This window comes from Ascaphus truei, chromosome 6, assembly GCF_040206685.1.
Source record: "Ascaphus truei isolate aAscTru1 chromosome 6, aAscTru1.hap1, whole genome shotgun sequence".
NCBI lineage: Eukaryota > Metazoa > Chordata > Amphibia > Anura > Ascaphidae > Ascaphus > Ascaphus truei.
In genome coordinates this window covers 64,883,367-64,905,527 of record NC_134488.1, presented here as the reverse complement: position 1 = coordinate 64,905,527, position 22,161 = coordinate 64,883,367, and the positions used below count along the sequence as shown (strand labels likewise).

General features: G+C 46.6%; 1 protein-coding gene across 1 annotated transcript in view; it reads right to left on the bottom strand.

Moving 5' to 3' along the window:
• The window catches only part of CSMD2 (CUB and Sushi multiple domains 2), a 701,191-nt gene that overhangs the window by 83,907 nt on the left and 595,123 nt on the right, over window positions 1-22,161 (bottom strand). Inside the window, 7 exon segments of the mRNA XM_075604612.1 lie at window positions 3,939-4,063; window positions 5,585-5,788; window positions 6,926-7,021; window positions 7,814-7,927; window positions 12,492-12,608; window positions 13,115-13,309; window positions 19,098-19,285. Of these exon segments, the coding sequence (XP_075460727.1) occupies window positions 3,939-4,063; window positions 5,585-5,788; window positions 6,926-7,021; window positions 7,814-7,927; window positions 12,492-12,608; window positions 13,115-13,309; window positions 19,098-19,285 (1,039 nt within the window).

The following is a 22,161-nucleotide window of genomic DNA, read 5'->3' as shown; positions in this document are numbered from 1 at the left end:
GGATATTTGTGGGGAGGGGCGCGGGCGCTTGCAGTGCTCCCGCGCTCTTCCCCGAGGCATTTTAAATAAATGCCGGGGGGTCCCGTGAGGCCTCTGCAACTCACTTACCATGATTCTGGAGATTTGCTGTGACCGTCGTCATGGCAACGTGGCGTCAAATGACGCCGCGGTGTACTGCGGAGTGATGTCACACGCCTGTCTCCATGGCAACAGGGTCACGTGACATCACGTCACGTGACCCCGCAGCGTCATTTGGCGGTGGCAAACAAGTGGAGGGGGTTGCGAGTCTGAGGAGCAGCAGACAGGGGGGCGCAGCTAAAAAAGTTTGCGCTGCCCTGTCTTAGGAGACACAAAATACATTCTTCGTTTTGCTTGATGCCTTCTAAAAAATATTCCCCATGTTGGGTGTCTTTAGCAGAAGGGGTATCAGACATACAGTATTACAAGGGGTACTGAAAAAAAAAAAAAAAAAGATTTTAAGGCAGTAATCAATAAAAACTATCCTAGAGCAAAATGATATATAAGGGTGGGGTCAATAAATACATCAAAATCTTATCAATGGGGTTTCATAGGAGATTGCCCTGGAACCTCTCTGCATGTCAGTTTCCCTGTTCTGAGACAGCCATTGCTGCTCAGTGTACGTGTAACAATGTTGCTATACCCTGTGGTTTCCCTTAGCTTCTGGTAGTTGCCTTGGCAACTTCAGTCTTTTCACATAGAGCATACTGCTCTTCCTCCCCTTGCCAGTTGGTATACTCCCAGGTACATTTCCCATCAGCCCTGATCAACATGCTACCTTTTAGTACCAGCAGCCATCTTGAGCAGTCATCTCTCCTATCCTGGTAAAGTTACTGAATTTTACGTATCCCTATATCTTGCATTATCCCACTGCCCTCATAACTCCCCTTCCCCTCCATTGTTCCCATGCCACAGTGTTCCCTCAGTACTTCCCCCCTTTTTATTTTATTGTAAATAAACAATTTCAGCAAGTAAGAAGGTTCCCTTGCTTGATATATGGGATTGAGTTAAGCTGCCTGGTTCTACCTACTAATCACAGTGTGTGCTTGAGCCAGAACAGAGATATACTGTATATCTAACTTCCTTGTTCTCCTCCATGCCAGAAGGGAAGGCCTTGACTGCAGTCGTTGCAGCCCTTAAATATGCTGTTTATGGTGTGAGACATGCGGCCCCCACGCTCACGAAGAGACCTGAGGTCTATAGAGCCACTCCCTGTGACGCCGCCGTGCTGTGTACAGGGGAATGGGCGGCCTACTGGATGGCCGCGTGTGCCCTCTGCGGTCTCTTCAGTAGTTGTGGTCGGGAGTGGGGAAAGCTGCCCACCGCATGGCCGTTAAAGAAGAACCAAAGCCCACCATTACGGAGGAGCTGAACATACTGTAAGGTGCTGGTTTCAGACCTCATGCTGATTCGGCTGTTCTATTTCCTCCTTCCGAATAGAGAAAATAATACTGGGGTGAACATTAAAGGAAAAACAAGACTGCATCTCCTGGAGTAAGCCTGTTCAGCTGGGACAGGTTAAAAAAAAGACGCAAGTGAAGAAGAGGAGGGACCTTCTATACGAACGGAGCTCGTACTTTTTAACCTGTCCCGCTCAGCAGAGGAGAGGGCTTAACCCATTTGTGTTGGACTGTCAAGGAGGAATGTTTTTTTCTAGTGTTAAGAAACTCATGTTTGTTTTTTTACTTCTGACATTACCTTGGTGACCGTTGGACTGCAGTGGGCTCTTGGGAGAGCTTCATTTTAACCTCCCGGACACTTAATATTCCGAACGGAGCATCAGATTTTAAAAATAAAAACGGATTTAAAAAAGGGCAAGAAGAGATCTGGTAAGGTGACTAAAAATAAAATGCCCCAAAAATGGCAAATCAGCACGGACTGCTGTTTTAATGCACACTCGTTTTGCCAGTGGACCCTTGTTCTGCCCCCAATTACATCTCAAAACATTCCATGCTGGAGAGAACAGGATATTTGACCCCAAATAAAAATAAACGTGCTGCGTAGGTGTGAACTTGGTGACACTCTGACCATGTGACACGAAGTTCTGAGTATAAAGCAGCACTGGGGCAGAAACGGGAAAAAAAACAGCTATTAAATTGAATTCGGAAACAAGTTATAAATATTGCACAGTGGGAGCGTCATGTGGGCGAGTGCTTTTGTGTTTAATGAATGTCCATTGCCCCTCGCTGAGTGGGGAAGCTTCTGTATTGTACGATCTTGTGGCTTGCTTTAAAAGGTGAAATGAAGCAAGGCACCGTGCTGGCTTTTAATGATATGTTTTATGCAGAATCCTCACTAGACACAAGAAAATAAAGAGCGGTAATAATAGCAGCCATTGGGATTAAACATTCTCATTATCATATTTAAGAACTGCACTGTGAAATAATTCTGTTCGGTAAAGAGCCTTAATTGCCATCTGAAGCGCTCCGTGTACAGAACTGAAAGCTGGCCCAGTGTTCTCACACTATGTGGATTTAATGGCTGGGATGCCACACAAGAGCAGCAACCCTGTAATTTACTGCGTGCTGAATGCTATTGTGTAAAACAGGCTTCCGAAAACCTTACACACTAGGTGCTAATGACACCAGGCGTGGAAAGTAGCAAAACCCTCCACAGTGTATTTAGGGCTGTGATCACATGATGGCGTAGCATTATTCCCCAAACCATAACCAGGGGCAGCAGTGGTACAGTGCCTGGCAAACAATTTTTTGCATTTGTTTAACATTGGGGGAAAAAAATCTATTTTAACATATTTTAGAAAGGTCTACACAGTATTTACGTTTAGAAAGCAGGAAGCGAGAGTGACCTCCTAAAATGAGACTTATACAAATCTTAAATAATTACAATAAATAATAATGATACACTCGGTTAATCCATCCATTGGACCCAGTCATTGAGGGCTCAGTATCTCAGGTTGGGAAACGGTATTGCTTATTAAGTCAGGAAGTCTACCAATCTTGCTGCTTTTTTAGAGAGATAAAAAAAAAACATGGCCTCCTCTGCCTACCTGAATCCCAAAATCCAAACTGAGAAACTGCGAGCTTTACCGCAGCCTCCCAGTGGCAACCAGTCTCCATTTTCCACTATCCCTCATCCCAGGCTACTTTGGCTTGGCCCCTCATTAAAAGCAAGGCTGAATTTTAAGGAGAGTTAATACCTCTGGGATTGAATGAGCTCTCCATTATTACAGCTTAAAATAATAAAATAAAACATGTACATGCAGAATTATTCCTGGTTTTACATTTCTAGAGACCCAGTAGAGGTGTCCTATTAACCCCTTCAGCGCCAGAGGGTTCTGCCTATCTAAATCCCCATACACAGACTCCCCGACATGCAGAATGCAAAGGCCTCAGCAGTTGAATGATTCACTAGTCCCCACTAGTGCTGTAGCCACATTCGCTCTTGGGCTGAAACCAAAATAAAAGCTGATTAATGTTGCACCGTTTCCCAGAGCTGTAGCAACCACATCTGTACATTTTAAATCAATTTCACAATTGCACACTTTGGCGTATGTATACTAAGTGGTGCTATATTGCCATAGTACATCTTTCGGTGCCTCTCAAATGCGTGAAAGAGAGGTTAGTTGACTACCAGTGCCAGGGCATCTCCTGCTATAGCACTGTTTAATATACGTGTCCTTTTATGTGTTATTACTATAGGGCATTAGCTCTTACTGTAGCACTTTCCACAAACGGAGTTTAGTCCCTTATATTGAATATTTCTGAGTCTTATGAAAGCCCAACTTTACTGCAAGGATGGTTGGTGCATGGAGGGAAAATAGCAACAGAATTTCCAACGCTTCTGAAACGCACAGGGGGAGTCCTGTAGCTGGGGTAAGACAGATGGGGTAAAATTAGAGATGACGTAGGATCTAATGTTTCAGAGTAAGTACTTTATGTACTCTGCAGAGAGATTCCTACCTGGACCCCCGCTCCCTCGGGAACTGTGATCTTCCAGACACAGTTGAGACTGTTGAGATACGGCTCTGGGAAGCCCGGAGACAGGATGGTCCCTTTGCGCTCTGTCAGGTTCCCACCACAAGGCACTGGAAGAAGGACAAAGTGAGCTAGGAATGCTGTCTGCATGCATAGACCTGCTCTGTAATCACCAATGTTGATTTGGGATAAAACCAGGAGAGATTCCTAAAACTTCCATGGACTTGTGTTACGTTGCAGGAACTCATTTTAGGAAGAAAGTAGAAAAATGAGACATCAGGGAGTGTCCCCCCTAAACAAGGAGTGTTTGTCAGTACCAGCTGCTCACATAGCACATCACCTGGACATTGTAGGAACTTAACATGTCTATGTGACCCCATATACTGTGAAACAGCTTTCCTGCGCTGGGGAAGATTTTAGTCCCTTTCACTTGATTGGAGATGATCTCTTCCCCAGCACATTGAATAGGGGCCATAAACTCAGACGAGTGTGTATGGTGGTAAGGATTTGCAGACCCTATGCATCATTATATAAATAATTGAGACAGAAGAAAGGATTAATGACAGTGATCCTTTGCTAGAAGGGACTTTAGGTTCTGCTGAGGCTTATCACGGATTACTAAAGCTGCCCAGTGGACCACAGCATGCACAGAAAGTACCGTGTGTGTGCTGCTGCAAAGGAAAACAACACATAATTTAAATCAGTATCATTAAACAGTCACAGCATACACTGTATTGGGGGCATATTTAGGGACAGTTACAGATGTAGCTAACCTAACAGTCTCCGGTGCACTTGACATACGATCACGCGACCGCCACGGTCATGGCTGGCACCGGATGATTAACACTGCGGGGGGTCCTATTTGGATGCATAGACCCCCTGCAACGTGATCGTGGCAGACACCATCTCTGGTGCGGCTGACTTTTGCTACTTCGACCGCGGCAGCGGGGACAGTGAGTCTTGCTACATCTGTACTGTACACATTGCATTGTGGGTAGGTATTTCAGGACAGCCACTGTACACATTGTATTGTGGGTAGATATTTCAGGACAGCCACTGTACACGTTGCATTGTGGGTAGATATTTCAGGACAGCCACTGTACACATTGCATTGTGGGTAGATATTTCAGGACAGCCACTGTACATGTTGCATTGTGGGTAGATATTTCAGGACAGCCACTGTACACGTTGCATTGTGGGTAGGTATTTCAGGACAGCCACTGAACACATTGTATTGTGGGTAGGTATTTCAGTTCAGCCACTGTACACGTTGCATTGTGGGTAGGTATTTCAGGACAGCCACTGAACACATTGTATTGTGGGTAGATATTTCAGTTCAGCCACTGTACACGTTGCATTGTGGGTAGGTATTTCAGGACAGCCACTGTACACGTTGCATTGTGGGTAGGTATTTCAGTTCAGCCACTGTACACGTTGCATTGTGGGTAGGTATTTCAGGACAGCCACTGTACACGTTGCATTGTGGGTAGGTATTTCAGGACAGCCACTGTACACGTTGCATTGTGGGTAGGTATTTCAAGACAGCCACTAACTGCATTGGATCCTATTGCAGGAATATCACAGCAAGCCCTGCACTGTATTTCATAACAGTTGCATTTTAGTGTACATACCTACACAGGAGGGCACCGTGGTGTTCCACTGAGCCAGGGCTCCCATCACCGCATGGCACTCAATGTTCCCAGAGCCCTGCGGGGCGTAGCCAGGAATACACTCAAAGCGCACAACTGCTCCCACGGAGAAATCATTCCCAATTCGCCTACCATATTTGGGCTCAGGGATTGAACTGCACTGAGTGGCACTGGTACGAGGAACAGCTATGACAGGGAGAAATGAAGAAAGGGAAAGAGAGTGGGGGGGAAGGGGGAAAGAGAGTGGGGGGGGAAGGGGGAAGGAGAGAGGGGGGAAAGAGAGGGGGAGGGGGGAAAAGAGAGGGGGAGGAGGGAAAAGAGAAAGGTAGAAAGGGGGGAGAAAGAGGGGTGAAGGGGAAAGAGGGGTGAGGAGAAAGGGGTGGAAGGGAGAGGGGGGAGACGGGAAAGAGAGAGCGAGGGGAAGAGGGGGGCAGGTAAAGAGGGGGAAGAGAGAGGGCATAATAAAAGAGGGGGAAGAGAGGGAAAAAAAGGAGGGAAAAGAAAGGAAAAGTTGTGGAGAGTGTGATAGGATACGAGTTATGGATAGGGAAAGAGGTAGGGGATGGTGAGAGGAGAAAAGTGAGAGAAATATAAAAGAGTGAAGTTGGAGAGAAAAGGATGGATAGAAGGAGAGAGTGCATTCGAGAGAGCAAGAAAGGGAACGAGCAAGGGAGACAAAGAAAGGTGAGAGAAAGAGAGATATGTTATAAAGAGAGAAGGAGAGAGAGTGGAGTGGAAATAGAGAGAGGAGGGGGCCGAATAAGAGGGAAGTAAGAGAGGGAGAAAGTGCAGAGAGAGAAAGGTGAACCAAATTAGTATACAAACACAGCTATTAAATATTCAGAAAATTGAAGCAGCGCACCCCATCTCTGACCTTAACACGTATTTTTTATTACACTTAGGGCCATATTATACTAAGCAGTGCTAAGTCTTATGTCCCATTTAGCAGGTGGGTAACATGACTACCTGTCTCCCCTCCAACGGCCCCCCCTACATGGTGTAGGGATGTCAAACAAACCCCCCCCGTATATCTGCAGTGCCACAGAGAACACAGCACTGTCACATTGTAACTAGCTGTAAACTACTTCCAGATGCCTCCCTGCCAGCTCTAAGCTGCTCTCCCAATGCCCGCATGTCACAGCTGCCTCTCCTGCCTCATTCTGCACCTGCCCTCCCTTCCTTCACTCACTTCTCAAATCTTCCTATCCCAATCTGCCCATCAGATCTGCTCAGAGACAGGATTTAATATCTGCTTGGAGCCCCCGCGGGATTTATTCGCAACTTGGACGGCTGCAGGATTTGACGCGCCATCAACACACCTACCTTGGTAGACGAAATGAAATCCTTTGGCTGTCGCCTGCCCCTTGGCACTGAACTTAATTAAAATCTGATTGGAAGTCGCAAGAGGTAGCGATTCACCTGCAACAGCAGAGCGCACGCGTTACGGGGCGGCGAGACCTGCCTCTCGCAGATAACCTGCTGTTTGATTTGCTATGGGCGGCTGCCGCTCTTATCGCAGTGTGAGATGGAATTATGTGTTTAGCACAGGTTTGCTTAGGCACTGCGGCATTGAAAAAGGCTGACGTTTTTCTGGAGCTGAAGAGCAAACTGTGCATTAGAAAGTAAGGAGATAGCTGAACTTTAAAAAAAAAATCATGCTATTGCTTTTTAGCTGTAACTGCTCACTACTCTATAACTCCTCCTATTGCCCCATATAAACGTTCCCTATAACTCCACCTATTGCTTCATATAACCACTCCCTATAACTCCACCTATTGCCCCATATAACCTCACCCTGTAACTCCTCCTATCGCTCCATATAACTGCTCCCTATAACTCCTCCTATTGCTCTATATAACCGTTCCCTATAACTGCTATTGCTCCATATAATCACTCCCTATAACACCTCCTTTTCACCTTATAAATACTCAATTCAATTCTGTCTATTGTTCCTTATAACTGCATTTTATAACCCCACCTATTGCCTCATATAACTCATCCTATTGCTCCATATAATGTACGCGCTCCCTATAACTCCTCCTAATTTCCTAGTAGTTCATGTATGTAACTTAGTTTATCTATTCTAGGCATTACGATCAACGTGACAGCTGCTCACGTGTAGTAAAAATGTCTGAACATTATAGCCCCTGCGGGTCTTCCCTACAGTATGCACAGGGCATTGTGCTTCTCCCAGCAGGTGCTGCCTTGTACCTGTGTGAGAGCCAGAGAGGGAACTGAGGAGTCGAGAGTGGTCATTGGGCCCATCATGGACTTCAACCACATCGTTCAGAGCCGTCTGGAAGAAGGAAAACTGTCCGAAGACCACTGAAAACAGAGAGATAGTCACATAACTACCAAGCGTCTCTAAGAACGGATGGGTGGTTGTTAGTGTGTGCCTGCAGACACACACTGACATAACCACCCATCCTGAGAACAGGCACACAGTAACACAACCACCCATCCTGAAAAAAGACACACATCGACATAACTACCCAGCCTGAGAACAGACACACACCGACATAACTACCCAGCCTGAGAACAGACGAACAGACACACAGACATTACTACCCAGCCTGAGAATAGACACACAGACATAACTACCCAGCCTGAGAATAGACACACACACACAGGCATAACTACCCAGCCTGAGAACAGACACACAGACATAACTTCCTAGCCTGAGAACAGACACACACCGACATAACTACCCAGCCTGAGAACAGACACACAGACATAACTACCCAGCCTGAGAATAGACACACACACAGGCATAACTACCCAGCCTGAGAACAGACACACAGACATAACTTCCTAGCCTGAGAACAGACACACAGACATAACTACCCAGCCTGAGAACACACAGACATAACTACCCAGCCTGAGAACAGACACACACCGACATAACTACCCAGCCTAAGAACACACACACACACACAGGCATAACTACCCAGCCTGAGAACAGACACACACCGACATAACTACCCAGCCTAAGAACACACACACACACACACACACACACACACACACACACACACACACACACACACACACACACACACACACACGCATAACTACCCAGCCTGAGAACAGACACACACAGACATAACTACCCAGCCTGAGAACAGACACACACCGACATAACTACCCAGCCTAAGAACACACACACACACACACACAGGCATAACTACCCAGCCTGAGAACAGACACACACCGACATAACTACCCAGCCTAAGAACACACACACACACACACACACACCGACATAATTACCCAGCCTGAGAACAGACACACACAGACATAACTACCCAGCCTGAGAACAGACACACACCGACATAACTACCCAGCCTAAGAACACACACACAGGCATAACTACCCAGCCTGAGAACAGACACACACCGACATAACTACCCAGCCTAAGAACACACACACACAGGCATAACTACCCAGACTGAGAACAGACACACACAGACATAACTACCCAGTCTGAGAAAAGACACACCGACATAACTACCCAGCCTGAGAACAGACACACACCGGCATAACTACCCAGCCTGAGAACAGACACACACAGACATAATTACCCAGCCTGAGAACAGACACACACAGACATAACTACCCAGCCTGAGAACAGACACACAGACATAACTACCCAGCCTGAGAACAGACACACAGACATAACTACCCAGCCTGAGAACAGACACACAGACATAACTACCCAGCCTAAGAACACACACACACACACACAGGCATAACTACCCAGTCTGAGAACAGACACACAGACATAACTACCCAGCCTGAGAACAGACACACACTGGCATAACTACCCAGCCTGAGAACAGACACACACAGACATAACTACCCAGTCTGAGAACACACAGACATAACTACCCAGTCTGAGAACAGACACACAGACATAACTACCCAGCCTGAGAACATACACACTGACATAACTACCCAGCCTGAGAACAGACACACAGACATAACTACCCAGCCTGAGAACAGACACACAGACATAACTACCCAGCCTGAGAACAGACACACAGACAAAACTACCCAGTCTGAGAACAGACACACACAGACATAACTACCCAGCCTGAGAACAGACACGCAGACAAAACTACCCAGCCTGAGAACAGACACACAGACATAACTACCCAGCCTGAGAACAGACACACAGACATAACTACCCAGCCTGAGAACAGACACACAGACATAACTACCCAGCCTGAGAACAGACACACAGACAAAACTACCCAGTCTGAGAACAGACACACAGACAAAACTACCCAGTCTGAGAACAGACACACACAGACATAACTACCCAGCCTGAGAACAGACACACACCAACATAACTACCCAGCCTAAGAACACACACACACACACACACACAGGCATAACTACCCAGCCTGAGAACAGACACACACCAACATAACTACCCAGCCTAAGAACACACACACACCGGCATAACTACCCAGCCTGAGAACAGACACACACAGACATAACTACCCAGCCTGAGAACAGACACACACAGACATAACTACCCAGCCTGAGAACAGACACACAGACATAACTACCCAGCCTGAGAACAGACACACACAGGCATAACTACCCAGCCTGAGAACAGACACACACAGACATAACTACCCAGTCTGAGAACACACAGACATAACTACCCAGCCTAAGAACACACACACACACACACACACACACACACACACACACACACACACACACACACACACACACACACACACACACACACACACACACACACACACACACACACACAGGCATAACTCCCCAGTCTGAGAACAGACACACAGACATAACTACCCAGCCTGAGAACAGACACACACAGGCATAACTACCCAGCCTGAGAACAGACACACACAGACCTAACTACCCAGTCTGAGAACACACAGACATAACTACCCAGTCTGAGAACAGACACACAGACATAACTACCCAGCCTGAGAACATACACACTGACATAACTACCCAGCCTGAGAACACACACACACACACACACACACACACACACACACACACAGGCATAACTATCCAGCCTGAGAACAGACACACACCGACATAACTACCCAGCCTAAGAACACACACACACCGGCATAACTACCCAGCCTGAGAACAGACACACACAGACATAACTACCCAGCCTGAGAACAGACACACACAGACATAACTACCCAGCCTGAGAACAGACACACAGACATAACTACCCAGCCTGAGAACAGACACACAGACATAACTACCCAGCCTAAGAACACACACACACACAGGCATAACTACCCAGTCTGAGAACAGACACACAGACATAAATACCCAGCCTGAGAACAGACACACACCGACATAACTACCCAGCCTGAGAACAGACACACACAGGCATAACTACCCAGCCTGAGAACAGACACACACAGACATAACTACCCAGCCTGAGAACAGACACACACAGACATAACTACCCAGCCTGAGAACAGACACACACAGACATAACTATCCAGCCTGAGAACAGACACACACAGACATAACCACCCAGCCTGAGAACAGACACACAGACATAACTACCCAGCCTGAGAACAGACACACTGACATAACTACCCAGCCTGAGTACAGACACACAGACAAAACTACCCAGTCTGAGAACAGACACACAGACAAAACTACCCAGCCTGAGAACAGACATACAGACAAAACTACCCAGTCTGAGAACAGACACACAGACAAAACTACCCAGTCTGAGAACAGACACACACAGACATAACTACCCAGCCTGAGAACAGACACACAGACATAACTACCCAGCCTGAGAACAGACACACAGACATAACTACCCAGCCTGAGAACAGACACACAGACAAAACTATCCAGTCTGAGAACAGACACACAGACAAAACTACCCAGTCTGAGAACAGACACACACAGACATAACTACCCAGCCTGAGAACAGACACACAGACAAAACTACCCAGCCTGAGAACAGACACACAGACATAACTACCCAGCCTGAGAACAGACAAACAGACAAAACTACCCAGTCTGAGAACAGACACACAGACAAAACTACCCAGTTTGAGAACAGACACACACAGACATAACTACCCAGCCTGAGAACAGACACACAGACAAAACTACCCAGCCTGAGAACAGACACACAGACAAAACTACTCAGCCTGAGAGCAGACACACACAGGCATAACTACCCAGTCTGAGAACACACGGGCATAACTACCCAGCCTGAGAACAGACACACAGACATAACTACCCAGCCTGAGAACAGACACACAGACAAAACTACCCAGCCTGAGAACAGACACACAGACAAAACTACCCAGCCTGAGAACAGACACACAGACAAGACTACCCAGCCTGAGATCAGACACACACTAACATTACCACTCTACCTGGGAACAGACAGACAGTAACATACACATACAGTAACCCCACAGCCTCTCCTCTAATCATAGAGGAGTCCTTATGAGAATAACGGTGTAGTGGAAATGTCACACACCGTTTGAATTCTATCAGCTCTCTCTGAACGAGGTCCCGTTATTACCCTATCCCCCCCCCAAAATGATACGGTCAACTCTTTTGGACTGGGCTTTAACTATTCTGCTATTAAATACCAAAGCAGCTAGGACCAAAATGAAGCAACGGCCATGATGCACTGACGGGGTTAAATCTTAAAAGCCATTTCAAATCACCAATCCTAAATATAAATAAAATAAAATGATTTGTATTTTTGTATTTATGCCGCCTCTAGAAGCTCTAATTTGTGATGTCGACATAAAATAAGCAATTAGGGTTTGTGAAGCTCTGAGAACCTCAACACACAAAGGATATTAGAGAAGGATAACAATGCACTTGTGTCTCTTACCGTAATCCTTTGGAACAACAATGAAGTAAGAGCAGCTCTGTCCACTTGTGTAGTTACGAGGGTAATTAGGAGATAGGACGACTCCCTCCGGACTGACGTACTGCCCCCCACAAGGAGCTGAAAGAGACTGAGTATTACAGGGAGACCCCCGACACCCACAGACCCCTGCAGGCAGGTAGCCACATAAAATCACAGACACACAACCACAGACCCGCGCAGACACCAACAGACACGATATCCTTTTGCATAGCACATAAAACAAGCATTGAGCTTTAAGTAATCAAGAGTACATGACCAGCTCTGAGCATTATCATGGACTTACTGGGAGAAATGTAGCAAAGCAATTTTATAGCGAAAGTGGGAACAAGTAAAAATGCAAAATGTGCACTTCTTTGTATCAATATATCAAGGTACTGTATGTACCCTGCTCTGGTTTAGCCCGTGTGCCCCAATTTGTGATTTGGAAAGAGTCACTACGAGGAGTTTCTTGGTGCTCATATTATAATGGAAAGTATAAAGTTCTGTGTCTATTGTACATCATGTTCTTGCCTTTAATTTAGGGCAATGAAGTGATGATCAGTACAGTCAGCGCCTGGTAGTATTTGGGCAGGGGGTATGGTTACCTGTACAGGTTGGGCGGGGGTTGTTCCACACCGGCTTTCCGTCTCCTCCCATGACACAGGTGACCGTGGAAAATCCCTCAACATCATAACCGCTCTCGCAGTAATAGGTGACAGTGGAGCCCAGTTTCAAGTCACTCCCCACGCGGGTGCCGTTCTTTATCATCCCCGGGTCGAAGCAAGACTCCCTGGGGTTCTCTGGAAAATTGAAAACAAACGTTTAATACAAAAATACGGGAGTTGGACAGTGAGTCGATGCCCCGGTGCAATCTGCTAGACATGCTCAGCAATTACCCCATACATTAGCAACCCAAAAATACTATAGGAAAGTGTCTGCTGTATTCAGCTGTAGATGCCACAGTATTCTGCACTGCAGAGGGTTGTGGCGATGCCTCGTTTTCAGTTGAGCTTTAGCAAAGTGTTGCACCTAAACAAAGGATGGCATCTCAGGATGAGCTGATAGACGGAGGAGTGCAGCACCGGTCAGGTTGAGGGTATATATGCGCTGTGTGCCAGCAATGCCCAGGTAGGTATAGGGCACTTGAGGAGTGTGCCAATAATGCTCACGCAGGTACAGAGCACTGGAGGGGTCTGTGTCAGCAATACCTGGGTACTAGGGGGTGTTTGCCAACAATGCTCAGGCAGGTATAACGCACTGGAGAGGCCAATAATGCCCAAGCAGGTACAGAGCACTGGAGGTGTGTGTCAGCAATTCCCAGGAAGATGTAAAGCACTAGAGATGTGTATCAGCAACACCCGGCTAGGTTTACAGCACTAGGGAATAATATGCCAACCATGCCCATTTAGGTATAGGGCACTGGGAATGTATGTGCCTGCTATGTCTAGGCATGAATAGGACACTCAGAGATGTGTACCAGCTCTTCATTTAGTGCTGGGTGATTGTGGCATGTGTGCTGCTCTATTCTCCACCCTCTGAGATGGCCATCTGTCCTTGTCCTGACTCCACAGCTCTGTGCCAGTCTTCCCCTGTGTTCTTGCTCCTTGCGCACCACCTGTCCATGCTGGGGCCGTTTTGTAAAGCAGGTTAGCTCTGGTCCTAGTCTCTGGGAATGTGGCACAGGCTGTGGGACATCAGGCTGGAGGGGTTCTGTCTGCCAACTGCAGGTCTGATGTGTGGAGAGACCTGCTCCTATGGAAGCCTCAGTCTGATTGTATGTATGTATACACACACACACATACATACAAAAGCACACAAACACGCATATATATATATATATATATATATATATATATACATACAATCACACACACACACATACATACATACATACATATACATATATACACACACACACATACATACAAAAGCACACAAACACGCATATATATATATATATATATATATATATATATATATATACATACAATCACACACACACACATACATACATATACATATATACACACACACACATACATACGTACATACAAAAGCACACACACACACGCATATATATATATATATATATATATATATATATATATATATATATATACATACAATCACACACACACACATACATACATACATATACATATATACACACACACACACATACATACGCACACATATACAGTATATGTATTTGCACAGTGCCAGCCATGTAAATAGCGATTTACAGCAGTAATACATGTGACATTATGAGACACAATGGAAATAAGCGCTTGAGACATCAAAGTAACATTAGGAAACAGAGCCTCTGCCATGAGCAGCTTACACTCACACACACACACCTTTTTATATTGTAGTTGCACATCGATGCATACCCAAAAGGTGGGAATCGTGCAACAGGGCTGTGCCAATAAATAATAACACACTTCCTACCATGTGCACTTAACAAACCTATTAGATGTGCTTTATTTGTGAGATATTTGTGAGGCTAAAGTGGAGTTGAGTAATCAACAGCTGTGTGACACGTGACAAATTATGGGAACAGACTGTGGCCAAATTCTTCATGAGCCCATCACTACGCAATACATTGTTCTGCTGGCTGCTCCAGCACTGAGGGAGTTAAATAATAGTCATTTAATGCACCCCTGCAGTCCAACTCTCTCCCCCACCCCACCACCACATTTCACAGAACGTTTGGCTGAAGCTAAAATATTATTCCCATAAAGGGGATTTCTACACAGCACAGTAGCTAGTGATTGGAACCAGGATTGATTTCAGATGTGCTCCACTTATCAGCGTTATTAAAATCAATAACATGGAAATGAGGCTGTGCCCTTGTCATCATTCTCTCCTTCTAATCGTCTGCACAGGAACGGGTCCCTGGGTGGAATCCACTTCATAAAGAACGTGTGGTTAACTAACAGCACAGTTTTTTCCTTTCATACATGATATTGGGAGTACCTAGCAGAAATTCCTGAACCAGAAGCACCGGTATTTATATCCTTTTTTCCCTTGGGGAGTGCAGCATTACCCTTCAAACCGTATGTAACAGCACCAGCATGTCCGCAGGGCTGAATTAGGGCAGCTTCTGCAGTTGGTGAGCCGTCCTTCCTATCTATCGATGGAAGGAATATTAAACACAGCTGCACCCTTAAACGCTTAACCACCAGGGGTGCCAGCAATGGGAGCTGGGTGAATGTGTAAACATTTGAGCCAGACCGTTTGCGCAGAAATATTTCCCTTTCTTTGCAAACACTCGTTAAAATATTGCATTTAAATTATTTTTTTTTTTTTTAATTGAGTGCAAAAGCATTCAATTTTGCCTTTTGCAAGAGCGAGTACCACCCCAAACACAGCGTTATACAACACGCGGAGGGACTCCTGTGTGCAGAAATGTGCACACCTGAGATACCTGGGAAATATTCTAATTAAAAAATACTTAGCATATCCCTATTAACATATTTTCCCAGCTATCTCAGGGGTGTGCCTTTTTATGCACAGGTCTCTCCACGTGTTGTATAAAGGTGTGTTAGGGGTGCATGCTTTCACACATGTTTAATGGCTTTATTTACGTTAGTTGAACAAAAATTAAAAAAAAAAAAATGTAAGAACGCGTGAATATTTGCACTTGCGAATAAATGCCATATCCACAGGAAATACAAATGCTATCTGCAATCCAGTTTGCCCAGTTAAAAAATAAATACTATGTTGGATTGAGGGTGGGGGATAAGCCTTTTAAAATTCTGCAGCTGCACTCCGGTCATATTATTATACACACGTGGTCAGTGCTGGGAATTTAAAATGGCCACTGCCAATCAGACAAATTAGGCAAACAGAGTATCCCCTGAAATTTCAAAGGGATTAATGAAGAGCTGAATCTCTATGAAGCCTATATTGGGGTATAGCACCCCAATCCGGTATTAGCCGCCATTGTCATTAATGGCAGTTGACACTGGATCAAAGTGGGACACCCTGCATCGGCGCTTACTGAGACTTCCCTTTTGATCTGCGATTCCATTTGTCACACTGGGAAACATTTTGAGATGCTGCAGTACAATCAGATTCATTCCTAATACGCCTGCTTTCTTCCGGCACAAGAGCATCACAGAACGGTCACCCAGCCTTATGCACACTAAAGTATGCCAACCATTACGCCTCATTAACAGCTGATAATGACTATTGCACTGTAGGGAAACCTGTAGTTCTCAAGAGCTCTGCACTGACACAATGTAGCTCCTGCAGAGACAAGCACAAAGAATACAAAATATGTCCAATCAGAGATGAAAGTGTTTAACAGACTTGTGACAGAGCTTTCTATCTGTACACAATGTAACACAACAGTAACAGCCTCTGCGGTGGAAGATGCTAAACCCCCATCTTATTTACAGTTCATTCCTTCCCAGGGTGTCTCCTTATCTTGGTTTATTTGGATGAAAACTGACCTTTCTTCAATAATTCATCTTTTTTTATAAGGATTTCATATCGTTTTGCTATAGGAACAATAATAATAATAATTGATAATACTATATGCCTCAGCCACTTTCCTGCCAAAGTGGCCAGCATTGCGCAGCTCTCCTGGGAATGAAGGGGTTATCAAAAAAGTAGTAGTTGCTACCAAGTATCATCACATTTCATGGACAAGGGTCACACTGGTACATCCCACTGCACCATATTGATTGCAAGCTCTTGGGTTCCCTTCTCACAGTGTGTTCAATTCATGCCAGAGTATGGACATTGGCCTCCATGAGCTAGAAATGTTAGCGCTCCATTAAGACAGAATATGATTATCAATCTATCCAATATATCCAAACCCATGGATATCAAGGGAACTTTTTATCCCAAGGACAGTATAAATGACACAGGCTCACCCTGAGATTCGAGGAAAGTGGTTTTATCCAGCAGTAAAGGAATTGTTCTTTACAGTAGAGCAGTGGCAATGTGGAATTTACTACCCATGGGGATGGTGATGGCAGATACAGTAAATGTCTTTAAAGAAAAGGTTAGGCGTCTTTTTGGAAAGGAAATATGTACAGGGATATGCTGAATAAGAAAACACACAGGTAGAGCATAGATCCAGAGAGTGGTCCATTAATGAGTCACAAAGAAAGGTCTTCTCCTGCCAGACATAATTGATAAATGTTTCAGTGGAGTTTTTTGTTTGCTTTCTTCCTGGGTCAATATAACTATAAATATTACTGAAGCTCACACACCAGGTGACATTTCGCCTTCCTTTCATTAAATATTCCGCGAAAAGTAAAAAAAAATTAAAATGAAAAATGGTCAAACACAAAGTCAATATGCAGGTAACGTGACCCTAAATTCAGGTCACAAGATCTTTTATATACTGCCGTTTTTGTAAAATTCTGGCAAAATTGTTAAAAAAAAAATAGATTTGCAAAAAAAAATTGTAAAGCACATTTGAAGACATTCACCATCTCCAATCTCTACTGCTGTGGTTTTCAACATTTTTTTGTTTAGGAACCCTATAATTAGATTGTGAATTCTGGGAAACCCCAACTCTCTCCCCCGCCATCCCTCTCCCTCCCCCCGTCCCTCTCACACTCCGCTGCTCTGTTTCTCCCTCTCTTCCTCCCTTACACTCTCTCCCCCTTCCCCTTACACTCCCTCTCTTCTCCCCTCACTCTCTCCTACCCTTAATCTCTCTCCCCCTACAATCTCTCCCTCTCTCTTCCCCTTAAACTCTCCCCCTCTATCTTCTCCCCTTACACTCTCTTGCCCTCTTACACTATCCCTCTCTCTCTTGCCCTCTTACACTCTCCCCCTCTCTTCTCCCCTTATACACTTCTCCCCTTACACTCTTTCCCCCCTTACACTCTCCCCTCTCTCTTCTTCCTTTAAACTCTTCCCCTTCGCTTGCCCCCTTCCACTCTACCCCTCTCTGTTGCCCCCTTCCACTCTACCCCTCTCTTCTCCCCTTCCACTCTCCCCCTTTTCCTTCCTTCCACTCTCCCCCTCTTCCCACCCTTACACTCTCCCCCTCTCTTGCTCCCTTACACTCTCCCCTCTTACACTTCCCCCCTCACGCTTCCCCCTTACACTCTCCCCCCCCCTCACTCTCCACTCTCTCTTGCCCCTCTCTCTTCTTCTCTTACACACTCCCCCTCTCTCTTAAACGCGCGCACACACACACACCTTTGTGCCCCACGCTGGTCCACAGTTCCCTACTCCTGTCAGCCACAAGTTGAATGCAACTTATGCGCCAAAAGGATCACAGTGACCGGGTGGCTGCTGCCGCTGCTGAGCTGGGGAGCTGCCGGCTCACTCCTGCGTGGGGTGCAGCCATGCCTCCGGGCCGGGACAGCTGGGAGTTTTTTCCCAGCTCTCCCCTCTGGCAGCAGCGGAACACCTGAGGGGTGGGCGCGGAACCCCCCTGGTTGAAAATGACTGCTCTACTGTATAAATATAGGATGAGTATCTCACCCAATTAGGATTTAGCAAAGGTTTAATCTTCTGTTACTGTGCTATTACAGTATGTTACTATGATACTACGTTACTATCATACACCCCCTGTAAGAACAAGGTAGTGGAACAGCAGGTTGAGGCTCAGGTTACCTGTGTAATCAATGACAAATCCCCCACTGCTCACGGAGGCGTCGCTGCGGAAGGCAAGGAAGAGGCTGTTGCTACGGCTCTCTATTCTGTCAGGGAGCTGAGAGCCAAAAAAACTCCCGATCAGGGGGCTCAGGGAGTCGGGACCGTCGTAGATGTGCAGGAAATCATAACCCGGCTCCAGATTAAAGCTGGAAAAGTAGAGAGACGGTGTTAAGTAATGACAGTGACCAGGGCCGCAGACAGATTTCCCGAGGACCAGGATTACAGTTCTGACCGCACCCCCACCCTCCCAGGCTCCACCCCCCGGGCCCATTCCACACCTCGCGGGACCCCTCTATTTCCCTCCCCCTTCCCATTAATTTCTCTCTCCTCCGTCTCACCTCTCACTCTCTCCATTAATTACCCCACTCACTCAATCCCCCTGCCTCACATGTATTTCTCTCCCCTGCGTCTCACTCTTACTCCCTATTTTCCTCACTCTCCCCCCTCCGTCAATTACCCCACTCAAACCCCCTCCTCAGACGAATTCTCTCCCCTCCCTCACACAATTCTCCACACAAAATATACCAAAAAACCAAACCCCCAATGCAAAAAACTTCCCACCCCCAAAAACATACAAATAAAAAAATCCCCACCCCCCAAATATATACAAACCCCCCAAATACATACAAAAAACCCCACCTCCCCAATACATATAACCCCTCCATACATATATTAAAAAAATAAGGGGTGACTGCTGGGAGGGGGGTGGGACTGCCGGGGGGGACTGCCTGGGGTGGGTGACTGCCGGGCGAGGGGGGGGCTGCGACTGCTGAGGAAGGGGCTGCCAGGGTGGGGGGCGACTACCGGGTGGGGGGGACTGCCGGGGAGGGTGACTGCCGAGGAGGGGGCTGACTGCCAGGGGGAGGGGGCTGACTGCCGAGGACGGGGCTGACTGCCGGGGAGGAGGCTGACTGCTGGAGGGGGCTGACTGCAGGGGAGGGGGCTGACTGCAGGGGAGGGGGCTGACTGCCAGGGAGGGTGGCTCGGTGACTGACCGTTGGGCCCTGGCTCTCCCCACCTGCAAGCCTCTTCCTCACTCTGTCCCACGCTGGATCTTCTGACTTCAGTGTGCAATGAGCCTCCCACTCATGGCGCTGCACGCCGGAAGCTGGGCCAAGCTTACTTCCACCGCGCCGACGTCAGAGGGCCCGGCGTGGTACAGAGAGAGAGGAAGAAGCCTGCAGGTGGGGAGACCAGGGGCCCGGTGGCAACTGCTTTGTCCGTCCACCGGGCCCCTCCCGCCACCGGGACCACTTGTACCGGCTGTCCCCCCCCGACGGCGGCCCTGACAGTGACATGCTCTGGTGTGTTCCTTACAAGGTGGTCTCACCCTGACTACTGCCATCAAGGACATGATCAGAAGAAGATTGAAACATCTCTGTAATCTCTGATGCTATCCATTTGTTCTGATTCTCCGCATCCCAGGATAGATTTGAAAATTAGATTTTTGTATCAATGTATCCCGGTAAAATATTTGATAAATATATCATTTAGCAGGCAATGCCACTCACTAGAAAGCAGTCTAACTTCCTATAAGGTAATCTCACGCATTAGAAGGCAGGCTTGCTCATTGGAGAACTGTTCACTTATTAGAAGATAAACTCACTCATTGGAAGGAAGCCTCACTCATTGGAAGGCGGCCTCACTAATTGGGAGACGGCCTCGCTCATTGGGAGGCGGCCTCGCTCATTGGGAGGCGGCCTCGCTCATTGGGAGGCGGCCTCGCTCATTGGGAGGCGGCTTCGCTCATTGGAAGGCGGCCTCGCTCATTGGGAGGCGGCTTCGCTCATTGGAAGGCGGCCTCGCTCATTGGAAGGCGGCCTCGCTCATTGGGAGGCGGCCTCGCTCATTGGGAGGCGGCCTCGCTCATTGGGAGGCGGCCTCGCTCATTGGAAGGCGGCCTCGCTCATTGGAAGGCGGCCTCGCTCATTGGAAGGCGGCCTCGCTCATTGGAAGGCGGCCTCGCTCATTGGAAGGCGGCCTCGCTCATTGGAAGGCGGCCTCGCTCATTCGAAGGCAGCCTCGCTCATTGGAAGGCAGCCTCGCTCATTGATGAAGTCACATGAAGAGTAGTGTAAGTGCCATTGGGACATTGAGACATAATTACTGGAGGCGTAAGAGGCCGAGCGTAAGCCAGAGATACATACTGTAGACGCTGGATGCCAAACACTGCTTGATATTAGACACCTGTTATCAGACATCATGTTTTCCCGGTGACTACAGCAATGACTTCTTTTAATAAGACATTTTAAATCTATTTTATTCATTTAATATTACTAAACTTTGTTACACTATGGAGCCTGCACTTTTCTCTTCTGTTTTCCAAAGGTTACCTGTTGGATTTGTTCAATCCTAAAAAGCTGACCTCACTCACTAAAATACAGCCTCTCACGGAGAAGACAGGGTCATTGACCTCATAAGTCATTGGAGTCTTCATCACCCCCAGTTTTTTAATTAACAGAATTTTTTTTTGCCCAAAATCACATTTGTTTAGGTAAGAGGACATTGAAATCCACATCTATATTTGGGTTAGATGGGACCTTTATCAGGGTGAGTGGAGATCATTACCGCTATAAAAAGAACTTTAACTGATTAACTGCGATCTGCTACCTGCATACTGGATCATCCAGTCATGAGGAAAACCCTGATAGGATTTGAATGGGTCTCCACAAAGCCAGAGAAAAAACGCACAGAGAATGCAAAAGGGCACCACACATATATCCACCTTTAAGACCCATCTTAAAACCCACCTCCTTATCGAAGCATATGAGTAGCTCTGTGGCTGATACTTTACACCTCATACATCGACCTTGAGCCCTTGCAGACGCACTTACCAGAACTCTCTCCTACTGTCTCTGCACGTTCTTCCTACTTTCCAATTAAATTGTGAGCTCTTTGGGGAAGGGGCTCCTTTTCCTAAGTGTCACTTTTATGTCTGAAGCACTTTTTCCCATCATGTGTTATTTGTATTGTTTGTTATTTATATGATTGTCACGGGTGTTACTGCTGTGAAGCGCTATGC